This window comes from Hyperolius riggenbachi, chromosome 8 (genome assembly GCF_040937935.1).
Source record: "Hyperolius riggenbachi isolate aHypRig1 chromosome 8, aHypRig1.pri, whole genome shotgun sequence".
Taxonomy (NCBI): domain Eukaryota; kingdom Metazoa; phylum Chordata; class Amphibia; order Anura; family Hyperoliidae; genus Hyperolius; species Hyperolius riggenbachi.
Genome location: NC_090653.1, coordinates 109140976 through 109168294, shown reverse-complemented (window position 1 = coordinate 109168294; position 27319 = coordinate 109140976). Strand labels below are relative to the sequence as shown.

The following is a 27319-nucleotide window of genomic DNA, read 5'->3' as shown; positions in this document are numbered from 1 at the left end:
CCCCTTTCTCCAAGTTCTGCCATGATCTCTCGGACTCACAATGATGAAGTTAGCAAACACTCATCACATAGTTAGGCAGTGGATGTAAGTCTCTTGTAGCTTTCCATCCAATGATGTGCAATACACCAATGCACCCACGCTGAATCAGCTCAGCAATAATGACTGAGTGGTGGTAGGGCAGATGCAGCTTTAAAAATGAAAACATTTATTTGTAATATTTTATGTTCCTATAAAAAGGTGTTTTTTTTTGTTTTGTTTTTTGTTGTTGTTTTTTTTACAAAAGCTGTAATTTTTATGTCCTACTTGGCTTGGTTTCCTGATTGGGAATGGACCTCCTACTGGAAGTGGCAGACATGGAGATTGGTGGTCTACCTCAAACCCCCAGACGTGGCCACACCTTATGGACCAAAATTTGCTCTGACTATGCCCAATCTCCAATATTCTTCTAATTTCTAATGCAGAATCTTTGACTACATGACACAAAGTCACAGAGAGGACAAGACAACAAGCATTTTTATTGCGCTTTTGTCCTGCCGGACTCAAAGCTCCGGAGCTGTATCCACTTAAAGGGAACCTGAGATGGTTTACTTGCACACATTTATACTTAACCTGGGGCATCCTCAAGCCCCATGAGCACTGTGGCCTCCCTTGCCATCCCTCCATTCTGCCCTGCAGTCGCGGGCTTCTGTGCGTGCGCAGCTTGGCCGTGCGCGCACCCTTCGCTGTGCTCTCACAGCCTGGAGCATTCTGCACCTGCGTGGTAGTACTGCGCAGGTGCAGAACACTCCAGGGCACAGGAGAGCGGCAGGGGCCCACATGCCATGATTGGCGGCAACTGACCCGATTACCGGGAGTCGTAGCGGCAGAATGAAGAGGCCGAAGAGGATGGCGATGGAAGCCACAGTGCCTGTGGTGCTGGAGGAATCCCTAGGGAAGTATAAAAAAAAATGCCAGTGTACCGTCTCAGGTACACTTTAACCTCCTCAGCGGTAAGCCCGAGCTGAGCTTGGGCAAAAAGCTGCTGCAGAGGATTTCTCAGCCCCTGGTGGGCTGATTTGCACAATTTTTGCTTTGTTACACGCAGCTAGCACTTTGCTACCTGCGTGTACAAGCCGATCGCCGCCGCTCTATGCCAATTTGCCGCTACCCGCCGCGTTAGAGGCCCCCCCGAGTCCCTTTGCGCAGCCTGGCCAATCACCGCCAGGCTGTGCTAAGGGGAGGATCGGGACTCTCCCAGATGCCATGATGTGGATGACGTCGATGACGTCATCCCAATTGTCACCATGGCGACGGGGGAAGCCAAACCGGAAATCACATTCTGAACAGGATTTCTTGTTTGCTCTGATCTCCGGAGGCGATCGGAAGGGGTGGGGGAATGCCGCTGCACAGTGGCTATCATGTAGCTAGCGCTAGGCTAGATGATTTAAAAAAAAAAATTTTTAAGTGCTGCGCCATCCTGGCGGTTTTAATAGACCGCCAGGGAGGTTAAGGTTAAAACCTTAGTTAAAGTGCACAATTCCCATATCAAAGGCAACAGCCTTTTCAGTACGCTATCCAGCTGAGAAAGAACTGGAGATGATCATAACTGACTATAGAATCATGAAAGTTAACTATTTGGTATAAATTCTGCATTAGAAGTCTGGATCAGTGATAGCCAGCATGGTTTCTTCATTATATAGTTGTGGGGGAATGTATTGGTATAAATGCAATATGTAATCATGGATGATTACCAGCTTTAGGCTTTTTCTTGCAGACTGTTAGGAAAATTGGCTGTAAAGCCATTTCTAACAGAGCACAAATACTAAAGGCTTCCAGCAAATATTTATGCATTGTGCATGCTTCCATAAGGCATGTAGGATTGATATGGTCATATTCAATGACTGCGGAAGTGGCAAAGCGCTTAGTAAAATGTTCTGCCAATCAAAAGCCATCTTGCACTGGATCATCTTCAGCAAAATAAATTCTGACAAGTTGCTATGATTCTCTATCGTTTTTTCCTTGTGTTTTTTTTGTGTTGTTGTGGATAAGGTGTTAAAGGTGGTCTTCATTTCTTTAGTTTCTTCAGTGTTACTCTTGGAAGGCTTATGTACTCAACTTAAATGGTGCACATTTGTTATGACACAAATCATCCAGTTATAAAGGGGGTTTGTTATTCATTTTCTGTTTCAAAAGTTAGACTTACAGTCAAGTAAAAAAAAAAAAAAAAAAGATCAAAGATAAAACCTCTATTTAGAGTACAGATACAGAACAGAAGGGAGGGAGGGATCAGAGACCAGAGGAGCTCTTTGTGTGTGAAAAGTACCAATGGTGGTAGGCACTAATAAAATGAATGACTCTCACCTTATGTAAAGGCTGCATCTGTCTTATAATAGTGTCAGCATGTGAACATGTGCCATATAAAGCTGGGACAGAGTGTCAGCAGGGTTAGCCGGATTTATTGGTTTACCACCAGATCTCATTGCGATATGCATCCTCTCCACCAGACAGTTATCTGCTGAGCAGCGGGGACCACAGGCCTGGATAGACCGCCGTTAGGAAAAAATGGAAGAAAAGATAGGATAGACCGCCGTTAGCCTAGGAGAAATATATACGTGACCAGGAGTGCATAAAAAATGGGGATGATGCTAGTGATAGCAATCAAAAACGTTTTATTCTGAAATAAACAAAGTGCATTGCAATCTAAAGGTTGCTTGATAATCTTTCCTGGTCTGAAGAAGCGAGGATGTCCCTTTGTGAAAAGTGTTATCCCTTAGATTGTAGTACATTTATTTTATCCTAAATAATAAAACCCCTGCATGTGCTGTCTCTGTGTAGCTGGTCCGTGCTTTTTGTTACTGCACATGTGCGCAGCACGGACCCAGCCTCGCAGAGACAGGAGGACGGGGACGGGGCCAGGGAGCCGAGCGGGCGGTGTGTGGGCGGGCAGGTGTGCAGCGGGTGAGCGGGCAGCTGGTTGTGCGGCGTGTGAGCTGGCGGACGGGTGTGCGGCGGGTGAGCGGGCAGCCGGTTGTGCGGCGGGTGAGCGGGCAGCCGGTTGTGCGGTGGATGCGCGCGTGGTGGTCGCATGCCATCACTGGTATCATTCGCCTTTTTTATTTATTGATTTGTTTATTTATTTGCAAAACCACATGCACTCTTGGTGACAGGATGGTAGTATGTGGTTATATAGGTTACAGGAAGACTGAATTTGTTATACAGGTGTTAGGATAGCTGCACTTGCTATACAGGTCACAAGAGGGCAGCACTTGTTAAATGGAGGACAATGATTGCTGGATGCTGGGCAGCCAGGGCAGAACTTGTCATATGGGATACAGACAGCTCATCTTATTTGGGGAACATTATGGCTGCACCTGTTTTATCAGAAACATAAGGATAACACATGTTATATGAGTGACAGGAGGGCTACATGTGTTATACCAGTTGCCTGGCAGTCCTACTTATCTCTTTGGCTGCAATAGTGTATGAATCGCACACCTGAAGCAAGCATGCACCTAATCTATTCAGACTTCAGTCAGAGCACCTGATCAGCATGCTTGATCAGTGTCTATCTCTAACATTATTACAGGTAGAAGATCAGCAGGACAGCTAGGCAATTGTCATTGTATAAAAGAAAATAAATGTCAGCTTCCATATCCTTCCCACTTCAGGTGTCCTTTAAAGAGACACTGAAACGAGACTAAATCTCGCTTCAGCTCTCATATATAGCAGGGGCACGTGTGCCCCTGCTAAAACGCCGCTATCCCGCGGCTTAACGGGGGTCCCTTCACCCCCAACCCACCCCCCGCAAACCTTGGTCGTCATTTTGGTCGCAGAATTTTCCTTCCTGGAGGCAGGGCTAACGGCTGCAGCCCTGCCTCCCAGCGCGTCTATCAGACGCGCATCGCCGCCTCTCCCCCGCCCCTCTTAGTGAAGGAAGACTGAGAGGGGCGGGGGACAGGCGGAGATACGCGTCTGACGCGCGTGGGGCAGGGCTGCAGCGGTTAGCCCTGCCCCAACCAGGAAGCGCTCCCCCGCATTACGGAGGGGATTTGGGGGGACAGGGACCCCCGTTAAGCCGCGGGATAGCGGCGTTTTAGCAGGGGCACACATGCCCCTGCTAGCTATGAGGTCTGAAGCGAGATCTATTCTCGCTTCAGACTCTCTTTAAAGTGTAGCTGTCTGGCTTAAAATCAAAAATCACTTAGTTACTTTTATCTGGTAAACAAGTAATAAGAATGCTAACTAGGAAATCCAAAAGTTAAAAAGCACTATTACTTTTTTTGTTGATAAATGATCATTCCCCGGTTTACCTGACTCTTATTTGGTACATTGCCGCACAAAGGAAGTTGCAGGGCATGCTGGGTTGTTCATTTTTGCTTCTCTACTTTCCCCTTAGACATAATTAATGCAGCCTAATTGGTTGAAGCCTCTTTTCCTCCTGTTTTCCCCTCCCACACCTCTGCTCCTCTCTGATTGGCCAATATTTCTCATGCTGAGACAATGCACTTTCTATTGCAGAGCTGGGTGGGAGTGCCTGAAGACTGGGAGGAGGGCGGGCAATGCATATACAATCAGGCAGAGGAGAATAAGGGAGGAAATGACATTAGGATTGGCTTTAAAATAGACACAGTTAAAATGGAAAATCCTAAGAGGACTTTTCTCCTTTTTTTTACTATAAAAAAATCACTAAAATCAAAACGTGGACAGCGCAATACATATGTTATGTAGGTAAAGCAAGTATCTATCTATTTATATATGTGTTTTTTTTGTTTTTTTCTGAGATAGTATGGCTGACAGCTCCTTTTTAAGAAGTACAAAAAGTATCATCTAGGATCAAGGGCATAATTGCATAATATTAAGCCTTTCAAGCATTGTGGAGGGTGTCCATAATGGCAGTACTTGTTGTTATCGGGGGTTTAATTGTGGCACTTTATAAGAATATGGAGGGGGGGGACTAACAGCACTTGATATAATTTAGGGCACTAAATAATAATATCTTATAGAATTTACATAGTTTCAACCTTTGTCATGATGTGGGAACAATGAAAGGACTTATTACTGAATGTGCAGGGGCCATTTTGGAAGACTTGTCGTATGTGTGAGATAATGGCAATACTTGTTACGGTATGTGGAACCATAATAGAAACAGTTGTTATGGGGGGGGGGGGGGGGGGACATATCAAAGAGAAACTCAACCTTTTAACATTTCCCTGCATCTGCAACTTTCCCATTTAAGTTTCCAAAAGATCTCTTTACTAGTATATCCAGCTCTTCTATACACAGGAAGGATTTCCAGCAACCACCACTTTCTTGAGTTTAGCCTCATCCTCTGTGAATCTTTTTCCCTGCTGCTGCGGCTTGTCCGTACGCACTGACGAAGGCTTTCCCAGGTGCACGTTTCCTGCTAATGTGTTTCTTGATAAAGAGGCACTCCGCTGCCTTGAAAATTCGTATTATGAATTTTTAGCAGCAAATAAAGACACTTGAATTTACATGGAGTGGCGTTCCTACTCTATTACTTGGTCGATCCAGTGACCACTACCTGAGCACCCACATTAACTCCGGTCACTTACCAGATATTGTGCACACTCTTGCTATTACCTGACTCTTTATTTGGGGAAACTGCCCCGATCTACACTATTACTGAACAAAGCACTTCATGTACACAGCAAACTTCCCTTTTATTGGGCTACTCCACTCTGTCTGGCATCCTTACAAGTATGCATCTCTCTACAAAAAAGCATTCAATCATCTTTAATCAATACAATACAGTATGGTAATGCTGCCATGGCAGAAAATAAAAAAAGGCCACTTTATAAGTTCATAACATAGTACCATTGAGATTTTAACCAGTTAAGTAATTGCTGCATTATTCAACCTCTCGATCCAGGAATAGCCAAGCAATACCTCTAAGTGTAGGATCAATACACAGAATACATTTTTTGCCAAGTAAAATGAGCCGTTTTCCAAGAAAATGTAAATTAATTTGATTAGAAATAGCAATCATCTGGCACTTATTCCAGCAGCCCTTTACATAACTGCATGCAGAGAGTGATAAGATGCAATAGCAATTTTATGACATAGGGCAGGCAGAGCAGACAGTTACATATAGGCATTTGGCCATGGAAACAGATCCAGTCTGCCAAAATGACTTATGGAGGAGAAAGCCTTTAGCAAAGATGATATTCCCAAGAGCTGCACAGCAGCGGAAATCTACAGTGGGAATAATTTTTTGCTGCTATACTGCATAGCGCTCATTAATGAAATTTAGAACCTACCTCTTACATTTTCTGTTTGTGGACAAGTGGAAAGTTGAAAATTTTTCTGGAATTGTTTACAAAAAGTGCCCCCAAAAATATATTTGGGTACATGAAAGTGAAGAAGATATCTTCCAGCTTACAGGGAACCTGAAGTGAGAGGGATATGGAGGCTGCCATATTTATTTATTTTTAAAGAATACCAGTTGCCTGGCAGCCCTGCTGATGTATTTGGCTGCAGTAGTGGATGAATAACACCTGACAGACACAGAACATTTATATTGTGGTTTTCTCCTGGCAGACTCAAAGTGTCAGAGTTGCAGCCACTAGGATGCGCTCTTTAGGCAGAAGCAATGTTAGGGAGTATTGCCCAAGGACTCCTTACTGAATAGGTGTTGGCTTACTGAACAGAAAGAGCCGAGATTCGAACCCAGGTCTCCTGTGTAGGGTGTACAAGAGATGACATTTGTAGTATTGTCTTGCACACACTAAAGGGTCAAACCTATTTAAGGGTAGTTATAGGGGAAAGAGGTGCCCAGGAGTAATAAAATACTTTAAAAAACAAATAAAATGAAAAAAGGTGAGGTGGCTTACCTCAAGGAAGAAAAACTCACTTAATATAAGAGCCAGTGCAATAAAAACGTCTATTCTCTTCTATTAAGTGAGTCCCTGAAGTAAGCCACTTCACCTTTTTTCATTTTATTTGTTTTTAAAGTATTTTATTACTCCTGGGCACCTCTTTCCCCATATCTTGTGGCATCACCCTCCTTTTGGAGGGGAAACATCCCTCTTGGACCATTTACAGGTCACTTGAGGTGGTTGTTTTTTATCAAGAGTGCGACCACCACTTGCCTGGTACCCCAAGTGAAGTCTGGTTTGTACATCTCCACCTGCCAACAGTGGTTGGTTGCCCTTCTGCAACCCACCTTTGTGAGTATAATCTACCTTCACTCTTACAACATTTTCCCACTACTGTGACATACTGCACCATGTGTCCTCCTGTAGGGTGCAATTTTTATTACCCCCAACTTTTATCCTTTAAGGGGAGATCAAGAGCTGAAAAAGAAGGATGACTCCCTCTATGTAGCATTCAACAGAGAAAACAACTGGCACATCCAAAGTAAATCTTTATTGGTTCCATGTACAAGCATATGGCCTGCTTTTACATGGAACCAATAAAGATTTACTGTGGATGTGCCAGCTCGTTTCTCAGGTGTACAAGAGAGCCTGCTCAGGTCAGGGATACAATATCTAAAATCTCTGAGCAAAAAGTTCTACATGTGCAGTTAATAGCCCAACTAGAGAAGGGATATATCTTCCCAAACAATATTTTTCTTAATAATAATTTTGGAACCAGTGAAATATTATCAACTGTCTGAGATGTTCCTAAAACATTTTTTATTTTTGCCAAACAAATATGATTTAAGAGTAGAAAGAAACAGAACACTATTAAAACTTATGTCCAAAGACAATACCTCCTCTAACACCATCCCTAAAATAAAACACTTGAAAGAACATCCTGTTACACCTCAAACGAGAAAAAAATGTCATCTACCATTTTTCCATGCTCTATATGCATTGGTTTGGTAGAGCTCAACATTCCTTGGATTTTTGTAAAGGATTGCGGAGATGCCGCCGCGCGGTCTGGCGGCAGGGCGGCTGTCTCCGCGTTCAGACCGGCGGTTTCTGCACAGCAGCATGCGTCTGGTTTGTCTGAGCCTTCTAGTGCACACAGATGGAGAGCTACGCGCGCACGCTGGGAGGCAGGACCTTTATGCCAGGAGGAGAGGGATCAGCTGATCAGGTTGGTCAGCTGATCCCAGCGCAGACTGTCATTGGCTGAGTAGCGCTGGGTGGCGCTGAGGAGCGCTGCACTATATATAGATCTCGCTGGTCAGTCTCAGGTTGTCTGCCATGCGAATAGATACGTGTGAGCACTCAGACCATAGTCAGATCCCTCAGTGAGTTAGAACCAGGTGGACCTGGGAATTCATACTTAGCCAGATTACGCTTGTGTCATTACTGTGTTATACTTTAGACCAGTTCCAGGGTGTTGTGACCAAGGACCTCACACCCAAGCTTAGGAATACTGTGTCATTGCTGTGTTATACTTTAGACCAGTTCCAGGGTGTTGTGACCAAGGACCTCACACCCAAGCTTAGGAATACTGTGTCATTGCTGTGTTATACTTTAGACCAGTTCCAGGGTGTTGTGACCAAGGACCTCACACCCAAGCTTATGAATACTGTGTCATTGCTGTGTTATACTTTAGACCGTTTACTGGGTGTTGAGACCACGGACCTCACACTCTAGACTAGGCCTCTGCTTTATCTGTTATGACCAATTGCTCTCTCGACCTCTCTCCTGCTTTCTGATTCGGTACCAATGCATATCTGCCTACCTGTTGCCAAACCCTGCCTGTACCTGATTACCGAATCAGCCTTCTGTCTCTGTACCTTATCTGCTCGTGTGTTGCCGACCTGGCCTGGCCGACCCTTCTGGCTGTCACTCATACCTTAAGTGTTCAGTCTGTCTGTACTACCTGTGACACTACCCCGCCAAGTGTCAGGTAGCTGCAGAGACCTCCTGTTCCTCAGAGAGGCCTATTTGCAGTACAGTCAGGGGCTCTCTCCCTTAGGAGTCCTTTGGCTGCAGTATAGTCTGATTCCCAGTATTGCAGGGAATCACTGGCTCGCAGATTATCTCTATCCCCTTTCCTAGGCGATAGTTCACACCCAGCCAAGGGCCACCTGCTCCTCAGGTGGTCCATGCTCATTGTTATCTGCGTCTCCCGCCCCACGGGAGACAGCCTACTGTTGCACCAAAACACTTACACTTTATCAGGTGTCCAGAGGTTAGTCATACTTGTATTATTGGTGATTCTGCAGATCATCAATGATCGGGTATATATCTGTATTGTTGGTGATACTGCAGATCACCAATAATCAGATTCTCTCGGTGTGCTGACACCGTTACACTTTTCCTGAACACAGAATTAAACAGATTTCCCCTTCTCCTAGAATAGTTTAGAGATGCAAGATTTTCCCTCCTGATTAACGAAGCCTGGTTTCTTGATAGCCTAGGAGCATTATATAAATATGTTTAGCGTGTCCGCCCCCAAACTACTTGATCTTTTCAGAAACTCCATTGTGTGAGCCTCCTTTACTCAATTGATGAGCAAGGTCTTCATTTCTACAATTCTCACCCTGGGAATAGGTGATACGGTTTTCCCATACCACCCTTTCTGTTTACACTAGCCTTAGAACCCTTGGAGATTGACATTAGATTTTGCCCTTTAAGAAAAAGTTTTGGAAGTGGGAGACACAACAGTTAGTATGACACTGTATGGGAATGATTACACGGATGATTCCTAGACTATGCTCTTAGATTCACTGACATATGAACAGTATTCAGGTCTTCAGATTCACTTTATTAAATACAGCATAATGGCTATATCTACTTCCTTTAGTTACAGTAGTTTCTTCCAATAATACTCAAAAAGTCCCTTACAGTTTTTAAAGTCAACCAAAAAAATATTTATTCAAAGGGAAGGCACTCACCCTAAAGGTGCGTACACACGGACTACTAAATGCAACGATGGGTCCGCCGGACCCTCCCGCTGGGCGGTCTTCAGCTGACAGCATGCGCATGTGTACGCGCTGTGGGCGGACTGATAAGGCTGTTTCTGAAAGATCTGCTTAGTGCGTACACACGCGCATAGTGTCGGCTAAAGACCGCCCAGCGGGAGGGTCTGGCGAGCAGTCGTTGCATTTGGTAGTGCGAGTGTACGCACCTTGAAAAGTGTGATCTCTGCTAGACTATCAACAATCACTCAGATAATTGGCTGCCTGTAACGATTGTGGAATTCTCTCCGTGATCAGCGCACAAGACGTGCGCTGACACTGCGGAAATCCTCCACAAGCGTGTAATTTGCGGGAACCCAGCATAAGGTGCAATGCACCTGTAGAGGGAAATTCCTGTCGACAGATGGAGCTGTGGAGTGCAGAGGAACGGCTCCTCTGCCCTACTACACATGCCAGACAGGAATTGCACGAAGGGAAGAAACGCAGGTCAAGATAGCCCTGAAAGAGAGAGATCAAAGCGACAGAGGGTATGTGTGTCCACCAAACTAGTCGCCACCCTGCGACGATGAACACACAACCATGAAGACAAAGTGAGAAGGCAATCGCCAGGGATGGCGATTGCTAACAGCGACACAAGACCGAATAAGCACAGATGAGGAATGTATGTATGTCCACCAATCTAGCCGCCAACCTGCGACGGTGGACACACAACAGAAGAAACCAAGTGAGAACGCATTCGCAAGAGAAGCGACTGCGGAAGAGAAAGAGCACAGGGACAGATTGTATGTGTGTGCACCAAACTAGTCGCCCACCCGCGACGGTGCACACACAACAGCGGATATGAAACAGGAACGCTATCGCGAGAGAGGCGATTGCCAGAGGTGACACAAGGCTACAGCAAGGCAGAGCACGAGAGTAGCAAAGGCACAGCAAATCATACAATAAGGAGATAAGGAAAATAACAAACGCTAGCTAAACACGAACACCGCACTCATTCGCAACAGTGCACGCGTTTATGCGCGGTCTCCGCGTGTTAAGCACAACAGAGACAAGCACGCCTAACTAACCATGGACAGACAAACATAAAACAGAGGACGCGAGCGCTTGCTTAACGGTTACCTCACCGAGCCTTCAGCAAGCGTTCGTAGCAAACAAGACAGATACACGAAAACAGGAATAAGCGAGAGATAGGATCCACAGCACTAGCGCAAGAGGCTAGTGCAATCCAGGAAGACAGAGCAGAAGGATCCACAGCACTAGCGCAAGAAGCTAGTGCGATCCAAGTATAGCAAGAGAGATGGAGATCAGACGGATCCACAGCACTAGCGCAAGGCGAGTGCGATCCTGGCAAGACAGAAAAGATAAGATAGCTGGTAGCAACCGCTGCTCCAGCTATACTCAAAGAACAAAGATCAGAACGACTTCCTGTCGACCACCGCTGGGACAGGACAATCGCAACAGAGAAACAAAACAGATATGCAATCCTAACTGCACTAGGGAAACTGCCTAGTGCAGTTCCAGGAATTACTCTAGGCTAATCTTCAAACAAAGAGCAAGGCTGACACTCCAGGTGAGTGTTACACAGGAACTAACTCTTTTATGACCAGCAAAGGACTCTGGGAAACATAGCTCTTTATACTGCCAGTCATCAAAGGAGGCAGGTAAGGGATTTGCATAACGAGTGTATGCAAATTCCCCAGCAGCAGAACAGACCAGAAACTTGTAATGGAAAAACAGGTCTCTCTTGCAAAGACCTGCAGCCCACAGACTAGGAGAATGGTCAAACAGCTGTCTGCCAGTGCATCCAGCTGGGCGGATCATTACACTGCCCTGCCCTTTAAGCAGCTTGCATCCATATCCCAGCAGTTCATCAATATTAAATCTTACCAACATAGACTAGTTAAATTAATTGCAGACCTTGCTCCTATATGTACATATTGTTCAGAATCCTTCCCGTCTTACTATCACATAATCTGGTCCTACCCTAAGATATGGTCCTTATAGCAACAAATTGTTACATTTATCTTTGTTAACATTGCACTCATTGTTGCTTGACCATAATGTATGCCTTCTTGGCATCCATTGCAAACTAATGGCTTTCCATTATATGAGTTCCTTATTACACATCGGGCCAGAAAGTCTATAATGAGAAAAATAAAAATAGATTTTGCCTAATACAGCTGGCATAGCATTCTGAAATAAAAAGAGTTCATTATCATCTTCCATCTAAAGAATTACGGTAGTTTAATTGTAAACCAACATGATTGCAATGAAACAAGTCAGTAGTGCTGACATTAGATCTAGGTAGGGTGTTGGATAACCTGGTAAGGAGTACCTGTGCTCACAGTGGATGCAGATCCAACATTATATGATGAGGGAAATGGCATGTAGAAACCAAAATGTTCAAGCTTTAAAAGAGAAACTCCAACCTAGAATTGAACTTTATCCCAATCAGTAGCTGATACCCCCTTTTACATGAGAAATATAATGCTTTTCACAAACAGACCATCAGGGGGCGCTGTATGACTGATTTTGTGCTGAAACCCCTCCCACAAGAAGCTCTGAGTACCGCGGTACTCTGGGCAAACTGCCACAATGTAACAATGTTCACAGACAGGAATTAGCTGTTTACAGCTGTCTCTAACAGCCAAAACAGCTAGGAGCAGCTGCATAACCTGCCCACAGTAAAAATGTCACCATGTAATAAATGTCAGAATGTAAATCGGGGGGAGGAAAGATTTTACAATGAGCAAACACTGACTAAATCATTTATACATAATTATGGTAAAAAATGAAGCACTTTTTTTACTACATTATTTTCACTGGAGTTCCTCTTTAATGCTCATGGTTAAACAATGCATATATTTTAACTGTGTAAGGATCTTAAATATACTCTGTTAGTAACTTGTAGTTAGATTAGTTGTGTGAAACTACCAGTGATTTTAGCCTATATGTATAATAGGGATGGTCGGAAAATTCCGCGGAATTATTAATTCCGTGATTCCGGCCGGAATTAGCTAATTCCGATTCCGGTGGTCGGAATGGAATTCCTATACCTCTTAAACGGAATTCCGCGGAAATTTTTTAATTCCGACGGAATTTTCCGAAATGACACCCAAAAAATCTCTCTCCCTCCTCCTCCATCCAATCAAGTAGGGAATTGCAGATTTTCAAAACAGCTTATATACCATAGCTGGGATTTGAACCCAGGACACAGTGGGTAGTAGGTATCTGTCTTACCCTCTAGACCATGAACCACACTACATGCTAAAGCTGGCCTAGCATAAACCATACTACCATTATGATCAATTCAATAGAAAAAGTAGCATGAATAAGGATTTGTACTTTTTGAAAAGCATGCTTATATACCAAAGCTGGGATTTGAACCCAGGACACAGTGTGTAGTAGGTATCTGTCTTACCCTCTAGACCATGAACCACACTACATGGTAGTAGGTATCTGTCTTACCCCCTAGACCATCAACCACATTCAGGGCCGGGCCGAGGCAGAGGCTGGAGAGGCTCCAGCCTCAGGGCGCAGTGTAGGAGGGGGTGCACAATTCATTCAGCTGTCATTCCCAATTGTGTTTGAAGCAGAAAGAAATAAGAAAAGGTGATACAGTGACTGCAAGCCAGATAAGTAGAGATTAAGGTGTTGGGGGGGGGGGGGGGTTGGGGGCCCTGGGGCACCTCTTAGTGTAATAGCAATCAGTGTGTGACGGCTGGGGTGGGAGGGATGGGATTGATCATAATGGTAGTATGTTTTATGCTAGGCCAGCTTTAGCATGTAGTGTGGTTCATGGTCTAGAGGGTAAGACAGATACCTACTACACACTGTGTCCTGGGTTCAAATCCCAGCTTTGGTATATAAGCTGTTTTGAAAATCTGCAATTCCCTACTTGATGATATAAGAGGATGGGAGAGGGAGAGAGAGATTTTAAAATTTTTCCGACGGAATTCCGTATACGTCGGAATTCCGCGGAACAGCTCCGGAATACCGTCGGAATGAAACGGTAGCGGAATTTCGGTATGACGGTATGCGGAATTGTCCCGGAAACGGAAATGGGCTCTTCCGACCATGCCTGATGTTTAATCAGATTTATGTTATGGCAAACCTTTACTCAAAATATTGTGATGTGTATATATACTTCCAGGTTGTCTGAAAGAGAATAGTAAACTGTTGCTGGCACTATTTAGGGACCTTTTAGAACAGTCTTTTGAGACTTTAAAGAGACTCAGAGCTGTAAAATGAAAAAGATTTTATACATAATTGGGGCTTCCTCCAGCCCCATCCGCTCCGATCACTCCCATGCCGCCGTCCTCCGCTGCCCGCAGCTTCGTGAACCGGGTCCCCGCACTTCCGTCAGTCGCGGCCAGCTACACAGGAGAAGTGCGCTCTTTACGTATCTCACCAGCAGCTGCTGGAGAGATACGTAGAGGGTGCACTTCTCTTACTCCAAAATGGCTCCATCTGACGGAAGTGACGGGACCCGGTTTTCGAAGTTGCGGGCAGCGTAGGACGGCGGCATGGGAGCGATCGGAGTGGATGGGGCTGGAGGAAGCCCCAGGTATGTATAAAATCTTTTTTAATTTTACAGCTCTGGTACATTTTAAGGCCACATGATATAGGTGACTAGGGGGCATACGTGAAATAAAGCGCCTGGAAAAAAGGGCGCAGGGTATTGCCGCTAGTAAAATATTGCTAAAATGTTCAAAATTACTATTGCTGGATTGCGAGTAAAATATCGGTAAATAATAACTAATCCCAACCCTATTCTCACACTGAACCATCCCTCTACTGACTCCTAACTAGAGTTGGGCCGAACCTCCGATTTTAGGTTCGCGAACCGGGTTCGTGAACTTTCGCGGAACGTTCGGTGCGCGTTAAAGTTCGCGAACCGCAATAGACTTCAATGGGGATGCGAACTTTGAAAAAAAAAAATAATTATGCTGGCCACAAAAGTGATGGAAAAGATGTTTCAAGGGGTCTAACACCTGGAGGGGGGCATGGCGGAGTGGGATAGATGCCAAAAGTCCCCGGGAAAAATCTGGATTTGACGCAAAGCAGCGTTTTAAGGGCAGAAATCACATTGAATGCTAAATGACAGGCCTAAAGTGCTTTAAAACATCTTGCATGTGTATACATCAATCAGGTAGTGTAATTAAGGTACTGTTTCACACTGACACACCAAACTCACCGTGTAACGCACCGCAAACAGCTGTTTGTGTAGTGACGGCCGTGCTGGACTGGTGCGCACCATGGCGAGAGTGCAGGTTTTGGTGGCTTTACAGCCCATATGGTCGGCCTGGCTGATGTAGCTGAATGACAGAACAGTGACTGTCCAGCTGATCAAATTTGGTCTGACCACAATGAAGCTGAACAGAACAGGTATACAGTGGCGGGTTCACAGAACAGGTATACAGTGGCGGGTCCACTGAACAGAACAGGTATACAGTGGCGGGTTCACAGAACAGGTATACAGTGGCGGGTCCACTGAACAGAACAGGTATACAGTGGCGGGTTCACTAAACAGGTATACAGTGGCGGGTCCACTGAACAGAACAGGTATACAGTGGCGGGTTCACAGAACAGGTATACAGTGGCAGGATCACTGAACAGGTATACAGTGGCGGGTCCACTGAACAGAACAGGTATACAGTGGCGGGTTCACAGAACAGGTATACAGTGGCGGGTCCACTGAACAGAACAGGTATACAGTGGCGGGTTCACAGAACAGAACAGGTATACAGTGGCGGGTTCACAGAACAGGTATGCAGTGGCAGGTTCACTGAACACAACAGGTATGCAGTGGCGTGTTCACTAAACAGGTATACAGTGGCGGGTCCACTGAACAGAACAGGTATACAGTGGCGGGTTCACAGAACAGGTATACAGTGGCAGGATCACTGAACAGGTATGCAGTGGCAGGATCACTGAACAGGTATACAGTGGCGGGTCCACTGAACAGAACAGGTATACAGTGGCGGGTTCACAGAACAGGTATGCAGTGGCAGGATCACTGAACAGGTATGCAGTGGCAGGATCACTGAACAGGTATGCAGTGGCAGGATCACTGAACAGGTATGCACTGGCAGGATCACTGAACAGGTATGCAGTGGCAGGATCACTGAACAGGTATGCAGTGGCAGGATCACTGAACAGGTATGCACTGGCAGGATCACTGAACAGGTATGCAGTGGCAGGATCACTGAACAGGTATGCACTGGCAGGATCACTGAACAGGTATGCAGTGGCAGGATCACAGTACAGGTATGCAGTGGGCTGAGGGCTCACTGAACAGAACAGGTATGCAGCCAGGAAAAGCTAAGCCTAACTAATCTTTCCCTAGAGACAGACAGCAGCTCGCCCTACTCTCTCTAATGCAGGCACACGAGTGGCCGTAATGGCTGCCGCTGCCTGCCTTATATAAGGGGGGGTGGGGCTCCAGGGGCTAGTGTAGCCTAATTGGCTACACTGGGCCTGCTGACTGTGATGTAGAGGGTCAAAGTTGACCCTCAGGTGCATTATGGGGCGAACCGAACTTCCGCAAAACGTTCGCGTGCGGCACCCGCACGCGAACCACCTAAGTTCGCGCGAACCACGTTCGCCGGCGAACCGTTCGGCCCAACTCTACTCCTAACCCCAAGACCATCCCCCTCCCCTTGCGGTGGTGTCTAACCCTAAGACTCCTGGTGGTGCCTAACCCAAAGACCCCCCTCCCTGTTGGTACCTACTCCTCCCTCCTCGTGGCACCTAACCCCACCCTAAACCGTAACCCCTTCCAACACTAAGCCACGATATGCAATGCCTGCATGCCCGCTATGCAATGCCGCAATTATATTTCCGTAAACCCCCGTGCCCGCAATTTTATCGGGTGCCTCTGGGTGCAGAAATTTACTCTGCTTGTCATTAATCGGGCATCTCCAATTACTGCTTTGATGCATAATAAAAGCCGCAATTTGCGGTAAAACCGGTAAATTTAGGCGTTCGCAAATCATCGATCGTGGCTGCTTTTATAATAGGTGCCTATGGCGGCTCCGTTTTTGCCACAAGGGCTCCTGTGCCCTTTTTACCTGATTCGGACTAGAGGTACTCATCAATTATACAGTCTGGATAGTACAATCTTCACACATCTATGTACTAGTTACTTTAGGTAGACTCTCGCATAATATATAAATCTGTACATTTCCAGTCCAGTCCTGTTCTGTCAGTTTTGTATCAGTTTTCTATGAGTGTGTTTACCATCAATACATTTCTGGTACAGAGCAGAAAGTTGCAATAGTCTTGTCGTTAAATAATCAGGGGATGCACCACAAGTTTGGTAGTGTCCTGTGTGAGAAAAGGGCGGATGTGGGAGATGTATTTTAGGTGGAGGCAACAAGAGGAGGATAGTTTGCCAATGTGTGGTTTGAATGAGAGACTTGAGTCCAGTTTTACACCTAGGCAGCGAGCCTGGGGGACAATTGTTATTGAAGTGCCATCAACAATATTTGATGTTGGCACAGGACATCAATATTGCAAACCCAGCCAGCCAGCCAGGTAAAACAAAATGAATAATGTAAAAATGGTTTAAAGTGCACCAGAGACAAACTGTAACGATTGGTGTCAGCACACAAAGAGAAACTGATTATTGGTGATCTGCAGTATAACCAACAATACAGATATATACCCGATCATTGATGATCTGCAGAATCACCAATAATACAAGTATGACTAACCTCTGGACACCTGATAAAGTGTAAGTGTTTTGTTGCAACAGTAGGCTGTCTCCCGTGGGGCGGGAGACGCAGATAACAATGAGCATGGACCACCTGAAGAGCAGGTGGCCCTTGGCTGTGTGTGAACTATCTCCTAGTAAAAGGGGATAGAGATAACCTGCGAGCCAGTGATTCCCTGCAATACTGGGAATCAGACTATACTGCAGCCAAAGGACTCCTAAGGGAGAGAGCCCCTGACTGGACTGCAAATAGGCCTCTCTGAGGAACAGGAGGTCTCTGCAGCTACTTGACACTTGGCAGGGTAGTGTCACAGGTAGTACAGACAGACTGAACACTCAAGGTATGAGTGACAGCCAGAAGGGTCGGCCAGGCCAGGTCGGCAACACACGAGCAGATTAGGTACAAAGACAGATGGCTGATTCGGTAACCAGGTACAGGCAGGGTTTGGCAACAGGTAGGCAGATATGCATAGGTACCGAATCAGAAAGCAGGAGAGAGGTCGACAGAGCAATTGGTCATAACAGATAAAGCAGAGGCCTAGTCTTGAGTGTGAGGTCCGTGGTCACAACACCCTGGAACTGGTCAAAAGTATAACACAGCAATGACACAGTATTCCTAAGCTTGGGTGTGAGGTCCTTGGTCACAACACCCTGGAACTGGTCTAAAGTATAACACAGCAATGACACAGTATTCCTAAGCTTGGGTGTGAGGTCCTTGGTCACAACACCCTGGAACTGGTCTAAAGTATAACACAGTAATGACACAAGCGTAATCTGGCTAAGTATGAATTCCCAGGTCCACCTGGTTCTAACTCGCTGAGGGATCTGACTATGGTCTGAGTGCTCACACGTATGTATTCGCAACGGCAGACAACCTGAGACTGACCAGCGAGATCTATATATAGTGCAGCGCTCCTCAGCGCCACCCAGCGCTACTCAGCCAATGACAGTCTGCGCTGGGATCAGCTGACCAACCTGATCAGCTGATCCCTCTCCTCCTGGCATAAAGGTCCTGCCTCCCAGCGTGCGCGCGTAGCTCTCCATCTGTGTGCACTAGAAGGCTCAGACAAACCAGATGCATGCTGCTGTGCGGAAACCGCCGGTCTGAATGCGGAGACAGCCGCCCCTCCGCCAGACTGCGCGGCGGCATCTCCGCAATCCTTTACACAAACTAATATAAACAATTTATACATACCTAGGCCTTCCTCCAGCCCTATCCACTCTGATCGCTTCCACATCGCCATCCTCAGTCTTCTCCAGCTCCAGTACTGGGTCCCATAACTTCAGCCAGGCTTAGCATGCGCAATGCACTTCCTCCGTCTCTCTGGGGCGGAGAATGGTACTGCGCAGGCGTAGTACTATTCTCCCCTGGAGAAAGACGGAAGGAGCGCACTGTGCTCAGACTGGCCGCAACTGGCCGAAGTTACGGGACCCGGGTACCGGAGCTGGAGAAGATTGAAGACGGCAGCGTGGGAGCGAAGCAGGTATAAATCTTTTATATTAGTTTGTCTCTGGTTTCCTTTAAGCACAAAACATTTGCACATTGCAAATTATAATGTACCAGGAAACCCCCAATTCTCAAAAAAATTGTGCGTACAGCACACACTTCAAAACCGCCTCACTAAGGCACCGCCCCCACACTAGGCCACCACCACCCACAGGAGCATCCATTATTGATTTCAAACAGCCACAGCCACCTTATGAATGTGACTGTTTAAGTTGATGGACTTTCTTGTCATTATTGCATGTCATCATTGCTAATTTTTGAGCCACACACCTGCAACAAACATGCAGGCAGCGGAGTCAGACCAGAGTCAAAGCGTCTGATCTGCACTCTCATTCTGGGCCAGTAACTTAGACCTGGTTCACACTGCAAGTGCTTTTTTGTGATTTTCAGCATGTTTCTGATCTCTTGCAATCAGCAAAGCGCTGTGACAATGAAATGCAATGAGTTGTACTCCATAGAAGTGAATTGATTTTGCGAAAAGTGTAAGCATTTTTTGAGTGATTACGCTTGTGTCAACAGTACAGGAATGTCGCAAATGCCTACAAAAATCACTTGCTAAAAATATGAGAGCAATCCATACAAAATCGCTCAGTGATTGTGACTGGGATTGGCGATTTGCATTTTAATTAGGCCTTAAAGTAAACCTGAGATGAGAATAAAGAAAGATTTGATACTTACCTGGGGCTTCCTCCAGCCCCATAAGCACGGCCTCTGTTCTCCAGCTAACGGTCCCAGTAATCTGGCTTAGCCATGCAAGTCGGGCTCTTCTGTGCATGCGCGGAGGGGCCGCACATGCGCAGAAGACCCTCACTGACACAACTGCATAAGATTACCGGGACCGATAGCTGGAGAACTATGGCACTCGGGAGGAAGGCAAGGGACAGTGAGCGGTCCTTATGGGGCTATTCTCGTCTCAGGTACACTTTAAAGTATAGGCAGAGAAGTCAGGCCACTGGCATTGTTAGTAAAAGAGAGAAGATGCCTCCATAATTATCTCTTCTCAGGTTCCCTTTAAGAATGACTAATAATGACTATTATTAACAAATACAACCCTTTTTTCTCATAGCATAACATTGTTTTTTGAAACAAATATATATATATATATATATATATATATATATATATATATATTGCTACAATATTGACCTTTGAAACTACTCAAACAGTGCTGTGTAGTGTCACGTGTCCATACATATGTCTATATATTTACACACACTATCAAAATTACTATAGTTAGTCTTCGCTAATCTTTTGAGGAAGTACTAAACAGGAAACCTGCATGAGCCAATCAGAATAAATTCTCCCACAGCCAATCTGCTTCCTTTCACAGAGACCAATAATGGATTGTTTTATGCCCCAAATCCAGTTCCTCACTTTGCATCTGTAATCTGCCCTGGCAAGGAATGAGTCCCTTCCAATTAATTCAGAATACCTTTCTCTCTCCGGGAGGTGGCTCTTGAGAGCAAGTTTCCTTCATCAACACACAGCTCATCCTGACCTGCCATGTCAAGGCTCTGCATAGTTAGGGGAACCTGCAGTGTAAAAATTCATACATGACTCTAGCCAGCAAATGGAGCAGCTCAGCTGTAAACGCTTTTGTTGTACTCAGTAAAAGTAACCAGATGTTTGCAGATGACATACAATAGGAGATTGGACAGAGCTATTCTGTATTTCATTGAAGAAAAAAAAGGAGGGGAACAGACCATCTGCATCCCTCTCTCCCTCACTGTCTCTCGCTCTCTCTCACACATACACGCACACACATACACACACATACACAGTTACAAGTGGCTTCAGTGCCTGAAGACTGAGACTGCTGCTGCTTCTGCTGCTGCTTGCTGCAATGAGCACAACAGCTTTCTTGGAATATGGGAAAGGCTGATATTATTTTATCTCCAGTGTAACTAGTGTCTGTGGAAACTACGATGCCTCAGCAAGGAAAAACAAACGTGAGCTGTGTCCATGATGCCAGAATGGAACTGGAAAGAACCGACCATTGTCTCTTTGAGGTCAAGCCCATACTGCAATGTTGGTCAATATTTGTGTTTTAAAACTGTGCGACATCTCCATCAGAAGAGGAAGGAAGAATTATTCCTGCACATCCTGCACAAGCCGAACCTGGTAGTGGGAAGAGGTCTGAGGGTTCCACTAACTTATTTGTAAAGCAGAGAAGTCCATCAGAGAATATCTTCAACAGAGGATCCTAAATATGTGACAATCTATTACGATGACCAGTGGCCACGGCAATGACGGCGTTGATCTTAACTATCAACTTTTTTAGACTTCAGGAGAAAGAAGAATTTTCACCTCAGCTAATTGCGTGGTCTCTTCTGGGCTTTTCACTCCAATAGATCAACAGCCTATACATATAGATCTTTATTGGTAAACATTCGCTATGGCTGCCGCTATTGCCAGCTCTCTGATAAGACAAAAGAGACAGGCACGAGAGAGGGAAAAATCCAATGCTGGTAAATGTGTTAGCAGCCCCAGCAAAAGCAAAGGAAACTGTGAAAAAAATAAACTCAATGTCTTCTCCCGGGTCAAACTGTTTGGTTCTAAAAAGAGGAGACGACGACGGCCAGGTTTGAGACCTTCTTATGGTTTGACATCACCCTTCCTTATCCATCAGTCATGCCTCATCCAACATCACATAGGATATGTCTGTTAGCTGTCCATCGTCATGTGTAGAAGACTTTAACCTGTTTGCTGTAACGTTGTTATAAGATGCAGAAACAATGCTGCACTGAGTAGATCCAGAGAGCAGAGAGTCTTACTCCTCATTGGAGGGGTTATGGGATATTCTAGAAAGAAGTACTCGATACTGTGTTTTGTAGCAATAATATTCAGCTTCATAGTATCAAGATTACAATCTCAATCTTTTACATTTCTCATAAAACCTTTAATCACCTTTAGCCATTAAGAAAATATTAAAGTTACTATTCTTTGTGGTTCTGGCGTACTACCGAAATGTGTTATGCTAAGTGCCCTGTTTCTCAATGAGGCGATTTGACGACATCACCTATGGAACCTTTACGTATTGTTTGCCGTCTTTACTAATGAGGTGTATCAAGACTGTCAAACAAATAGGTGTCTTTCGCCAGCTTATTTTGTACCATCGTTCTATTCCTTTATAAAGGGTGACAAAAACCACTGTCAGAATGACAATAATGTCTGTTGCCAAGAGCCCTTGGAGGTGATTACAATATTATCTGTATGTCTGTGTCTTCCTCCTGCTAATTATTTATAGAGCTTGAATAGTAGCCGAGAGTGCTAATACCAGTAATAATGTAATAACGTCTGGGAGAGAGTTCACCAGGCAATCCCCTTTGCAGTAAACATGTTATTTCACATTCACAGTTCTCTTCTGATCGTCCGTTTCTTACGCAGGGAAGGGATTTCCCCTTAGCCATTTTATTTATCATGAATGCTGTGTGTATGTTCTGCGTTCTGCTAGGGTAAGTCAGCTGACCCGTTTGGGCTTATTTAATAAGACAAAAATCAATAGGCAAGCAGCAGTCCTATGTCACAGCCAGCTAGGATTTATAATTCATTAATCAGACATTAGTAAGCTGGTGTCTGCTTGGTTTCTCTGGGTTGGCGTAGTTTGTACCGAACCACCAGTCTCTGCCCTGCGTTTTGTGTTTTTACTTAAGGTGTTTAGTTTAAACTAAATGTTTAGCTTATTATAATTTTGGGTTAACAAAATCCAAGTTTTAACCCTTCAAATAAATACCTAATTCATTTTTATGCCATTTCTATATATGTTGTGTGCTTAAAGCACAGTATTGTGTTTATGGTAAATATAATATTGAGGGACTGCACAAAACAAAAAGGTCAAAAATGTTTTTGTTTTTTTTGCCTGGATAGCTTTTGCGTGCTCAGTTTCTTGCATGCGCAATATGAAGCAGTCAGAGGCTCATTTACTTTTACTACAGGAATCATAGATAAATATTATGCCGTGTCAATGTTCGTAATATCAGTGTCTGCACGTCCTTTATTGCAGTCAGCGACAAAGGTGAGGACATTTTGGTACTCTGGACTTAGAAGGTCTTTAGAAAGAAAATGAAAGAAAATATTGCTGTCCCATCTTCCTGTATCAGGCTTTTATTAAAGGAGGTTTTTGCTTTAAGTAGTACTATTTTTTGATACATGCTGAAGTAGAGGTCATCGTAAACAACTGATGACTTTGCATGGATCTGATTCAGAAGTTTGTTGACACAAAACAACAAGCCATGTGATGTCTACCAGAGAAATCTAATCTACTCTCTGTGTTTTCTGCTTCCTTACAGAACCTCAACTCAAAGGTATAGTCACTAAATTGTACAGCAGGCAAGGATACCACTTGCAGCTTCAAGCAGATGGCACAATCGATGGAACAAAGGAGGAGGAAAGCAGTTACAGTAAGTAGTTCTTGACCTCTTTTTTTCTCTACCGTCTCCCTTCTCATTGCTCTCTTGCCCTGGTGGGCAGTCGCGCAGCTCTCTGAGTAGCAGAGGTGGACCGCCATTGGCATCTAGACTGCAATTCCACAGGCAACAAGTCTTTGTTGAACATTTGATGCTACTATCACAAAGACAAGCTAAGAATGGAGGCAGAGGTTGTTGTCAGATGGAAGCGTCAAATGTTATCTCCATGGAGATCCAGATATGTCCTCTCTATCGTATCACATTTTATCAAAGAAAATATATATTCACCCACACAGCCGTCTAGCAAGAGACCACTTCTGACTTCAGTTCTTCCCAATAACTGTTTTAACCCTTCCAGCAAAGCCAATATGCACCATGGATCATTTGTTCAGGTCTATTTTCCACTGTACAGGACAGAGTGGAGTAAATTGTTATTATTTGTTATTAGTATTTATATAGCGCCGACATCTTGTAACTTAACAGTCTCTCAGCGGAACTGACAATCTAATCCCTACCATAGTCATATGTCTATATCGTGTAGTATAGTGTATGTATCGTAGTCTAGGGCCAATTTAGGGGAAGACCATTTATCTGTATGTTTTTGGGTTGTGGGAGGAAACCTAAATTCCTGAAGGAAACCCATACAGACACAGGGAGAACATACAAACTCCTTGCATATAGTGCCTTGGCTAGGGTTTGAACCACGGAACCAGCGCTGCAAGGCGAGAATGCTAACCACTACACCTCCGTGCTGCCCAAGTAAATCATGTCAAGCAATTAGATCTTGTCTTTCCACTAAAAATATGACTTCTGTAACCAGAAAACAATCAGTATGGGTTGCTACGCTTTCCCAATTTTTTGTGTGTGTCTGGGGTTAATATTTCTGGCTAATTCCAGACTAATCTTCTCCGATGTCTCTGCAGCCTGACAGAGCTTATTGCACAATCTCAAACACAGCGCTTTTATCATTCTCTGGAAAGTTCTGCAACGCTTGGGTGACAATCGTTATTTTTAGACACTTGGACAGATAAGAATGGCAGATGCCTCCGAAATCAAGTAACGCAAAATCCATTTACTTAAATGTATTTGCTTTAGGTTGTATTAGTTCAACCTAACCCTGTTTAAAGCCTGACTATGTCTTTCTGGCAAGCTTCATATTGTAAGGCTGGACAGGAAATTACAGATGCAAGATAGTTTTCATCACCCTGTCCCCTTATTGTTCACAATAAGGCTATTCATTTATGCCTTACATTAATGACATATATTTCGCAGGTTTTATGATTCATTAAAGTGCAACTATAGTCTGGCATAACATACCGTACCATTTAAAAATTGTCTCCCAACACCTCATTGAGTATATAGTTCTCCTACCTGCCTTTGGCCTAAAAGTAGTAAATCATCTGTATAAAAATCCTTAATCCCTCCCCTACCTTCCTAGTTAAAACATGAAATAGTGTGGCTAATCTATTGCAGGTAGAACACTTACACAACACAATTAATCTAATCAGCCATGCAACCTGCACACAATAGGGATGAAGAGGCACCCAGGATGGATAAAACTTTGTTAAAAGCACAATTAAAGTAGGAAAAAGGAGGTGGTTTACCTCTCCAATTACACTAACGAGAGTTAACAAAGTTAAGGGCTGGTTCAGACGGACGTCTGCGTGGCGTCGCGTCTGGGGGCGTCTGGGGGCGTTGCGGCGGCTGCGCGGTCAGGCTTTCAGTACCCTTCGGTCGCGTCGTGATGCGGTCACGTTTTTTTCTTCCCTTAGGGGAACATTAGCCGTCGCGGTTGGCCGCTCCCTGGAAGCAACATGTCGCTTCCAGGGGCAGCCCGAACGCTCGCGAAAATCGGGACCCGAACGCCGCGTTCGGGTAAAAGCGCGCAAAAGCTCGGTGTAAACGTTCCCATTCACTTGAATGGGAGCGTTTACCGTGACGTTCCGAACACTTGCGGTAAATTCTCCGCAAGCGTCCGTCTGAACCAGCCCTAACGCACAGGCAATGCGTTTCGTGGGTATTTTCCTCAGGCCAGTAACAGTGCCTATAAATGTCAATGAGAGGCTCTCACGGTTTCAGGCAAATTATATACATACATAAAGAAATGTACACATCAAAAATTTTATATATACCGGTACATACAATAACAAGGTGAGCATAAAAATAGGTACCGGTACATATTCATATAAACCAGTATTACAGACTCAAGTGCATAATATGACTTTAAAATAATAAGAAAAGAATATATACTCTACACTGATATATAATAGTTATATTCAAGAGAAATAGGATGGGAAGGGGTTATAAATGCATATAAAATCCTAATTCTAACAATCAGATAGATAGATAGATAGATAGATAGATAGATAGATAGATAGATAGATAGATAGATAGATAGATAGATAGATAGATAGATAGATAGATAGATAGATAGATATGTTCCTACAGACTCAGCACATTGTGAATGTAAGGACATCATATTTTTTATTAATTATGGAGCCTTTTTTATGGAACCTGCACAGCTCATTTATGTTGTCAATCAGAGGGGTTTTGGTTCTCCATTAGGACTCTTTGACATGGACAGTGGTGTATGCACCGCCTGTGAACTGCCCCTGTGGATGTGTTGGTTGTTTGCATAAACATTTGTCTTGGGCCGTGGGTTGGTGCCTGTACCCTGGATGTATATCTGAGCAGGTATCCGTGACCCATCAGATTTTATATATGATGATTTTGTGCTGCCCAGTAACCAAATTGTTTGTTGCCAATCACATACATGTGTTTACAACCACATTGCATTACATTACCGGGAGAGAGGAGGAGCCCAAGATGTAATGAGTGGAAGTGGGAGTGCTGACTGAATAAAACAAAAAATTGTCTTACCTCTAATAAGAAAGGGGCAGCCCCAATAAAATAGTTTTTTTAATAGAAACCAGACACTTGAATGATAACGCGTTTCGTGGATCGCATTCCGCTTCCTCGGATCAAATAATAAAAAGTGTCTTCTTAATACTAGCGTTTTTCAAGCAGGGAGTGCCTCTGTGATTGCATTACATAGCAGCCGTATGACTCTCATTCCCCCGCAGATCGACTGCTGAACTGTGCAGCAAGAGCGCAGTTCAGCTTTCCATGTCAATCAGCTCTTATGCGTAGGTAACACTCTAGCCCTTCAAAAAATGTTCACATTTAGCATAGAGGAATGGGCTAATAGATGACTCATGAGGGTCAGTAATGAATGGAGGTGCTCTAGGAAGAAGAGAAACGGGAGCCCGTGTTGTTTACCTCAAAAATCCAGTCATGTGCAGAGAAAGATTATCCTATTGCTTTGAATATCCTCTGCGTGATTGGTCCTCTGAAATGAAAACAAGTTCACTTCACCAGCGTTTACTGTGTGTTTGTTTTACTAATTCCCCTCAATGGAACCCTGTGACAGTGTTTCAAACCTATAACTGTAGATGAGACTGCCTGTCATTTTTTTTGTGGCACAGATGAAACATCATTAAGGTAGTAGATACCTAATTCCTTTCTGAGAGAGGCTATTTCATACCTTTGTGAGCGTAGTGAGCCATTTTCTAATGCGCACATTCAGCTGCTAATATTCTTTGCAGCTTTGTTTGCCCATCACATTTTTATAGAGTAACATTTTAATACATGTTCTTTAGTTGAAACCTGAACTGAAAATAAACTGTTGGGATAAATTATCCTATCTGAATCCCTTGCTGAATAGGATTTTCCTGAAATCCCATAATCTTATTTTGTATTTAAAAATCCAAATCTGCGATTAATGTGTTGCCAGTATCGAGTACATGAGGATAGTTTTGCAATGGTGTTCTTGTCCTATACAGACAGATATTAAGCTACTAAACTTGTTA

At 44.4% G+C, this 27319-nt stretch overlaps 1 protein-coding gene across 5 annotated transcripts in view; it reads left to right on the top strand.

The window, feature by feature from the left end:
- The window catches only part of FGF13 (fibroblast growth factor 13), a 553717-nt gene that overhangs the window by 396412 nt on the left and 129986 nt on the right, over positions 1 to 27319 (top strand). For 4 of the 5 annotated variants that reach the window (XM_068250991.1, XM_068250987.1, XM_068250988.1 and 1 more), the window contains one exon: positions 23334 to 23444. In XM_068250991.1, the coding sequence (XP_068107092.1) occupies positions 23334 to 23444 (111 nt within the window). Of the gene's footprint in view, positions 1 to 20530; positions 21627 to 23333; positions 23445 to 27319 lie in introns of those variants that run through there. The other variant, XM_068250989.1, reaches the window with a different exon arrangement.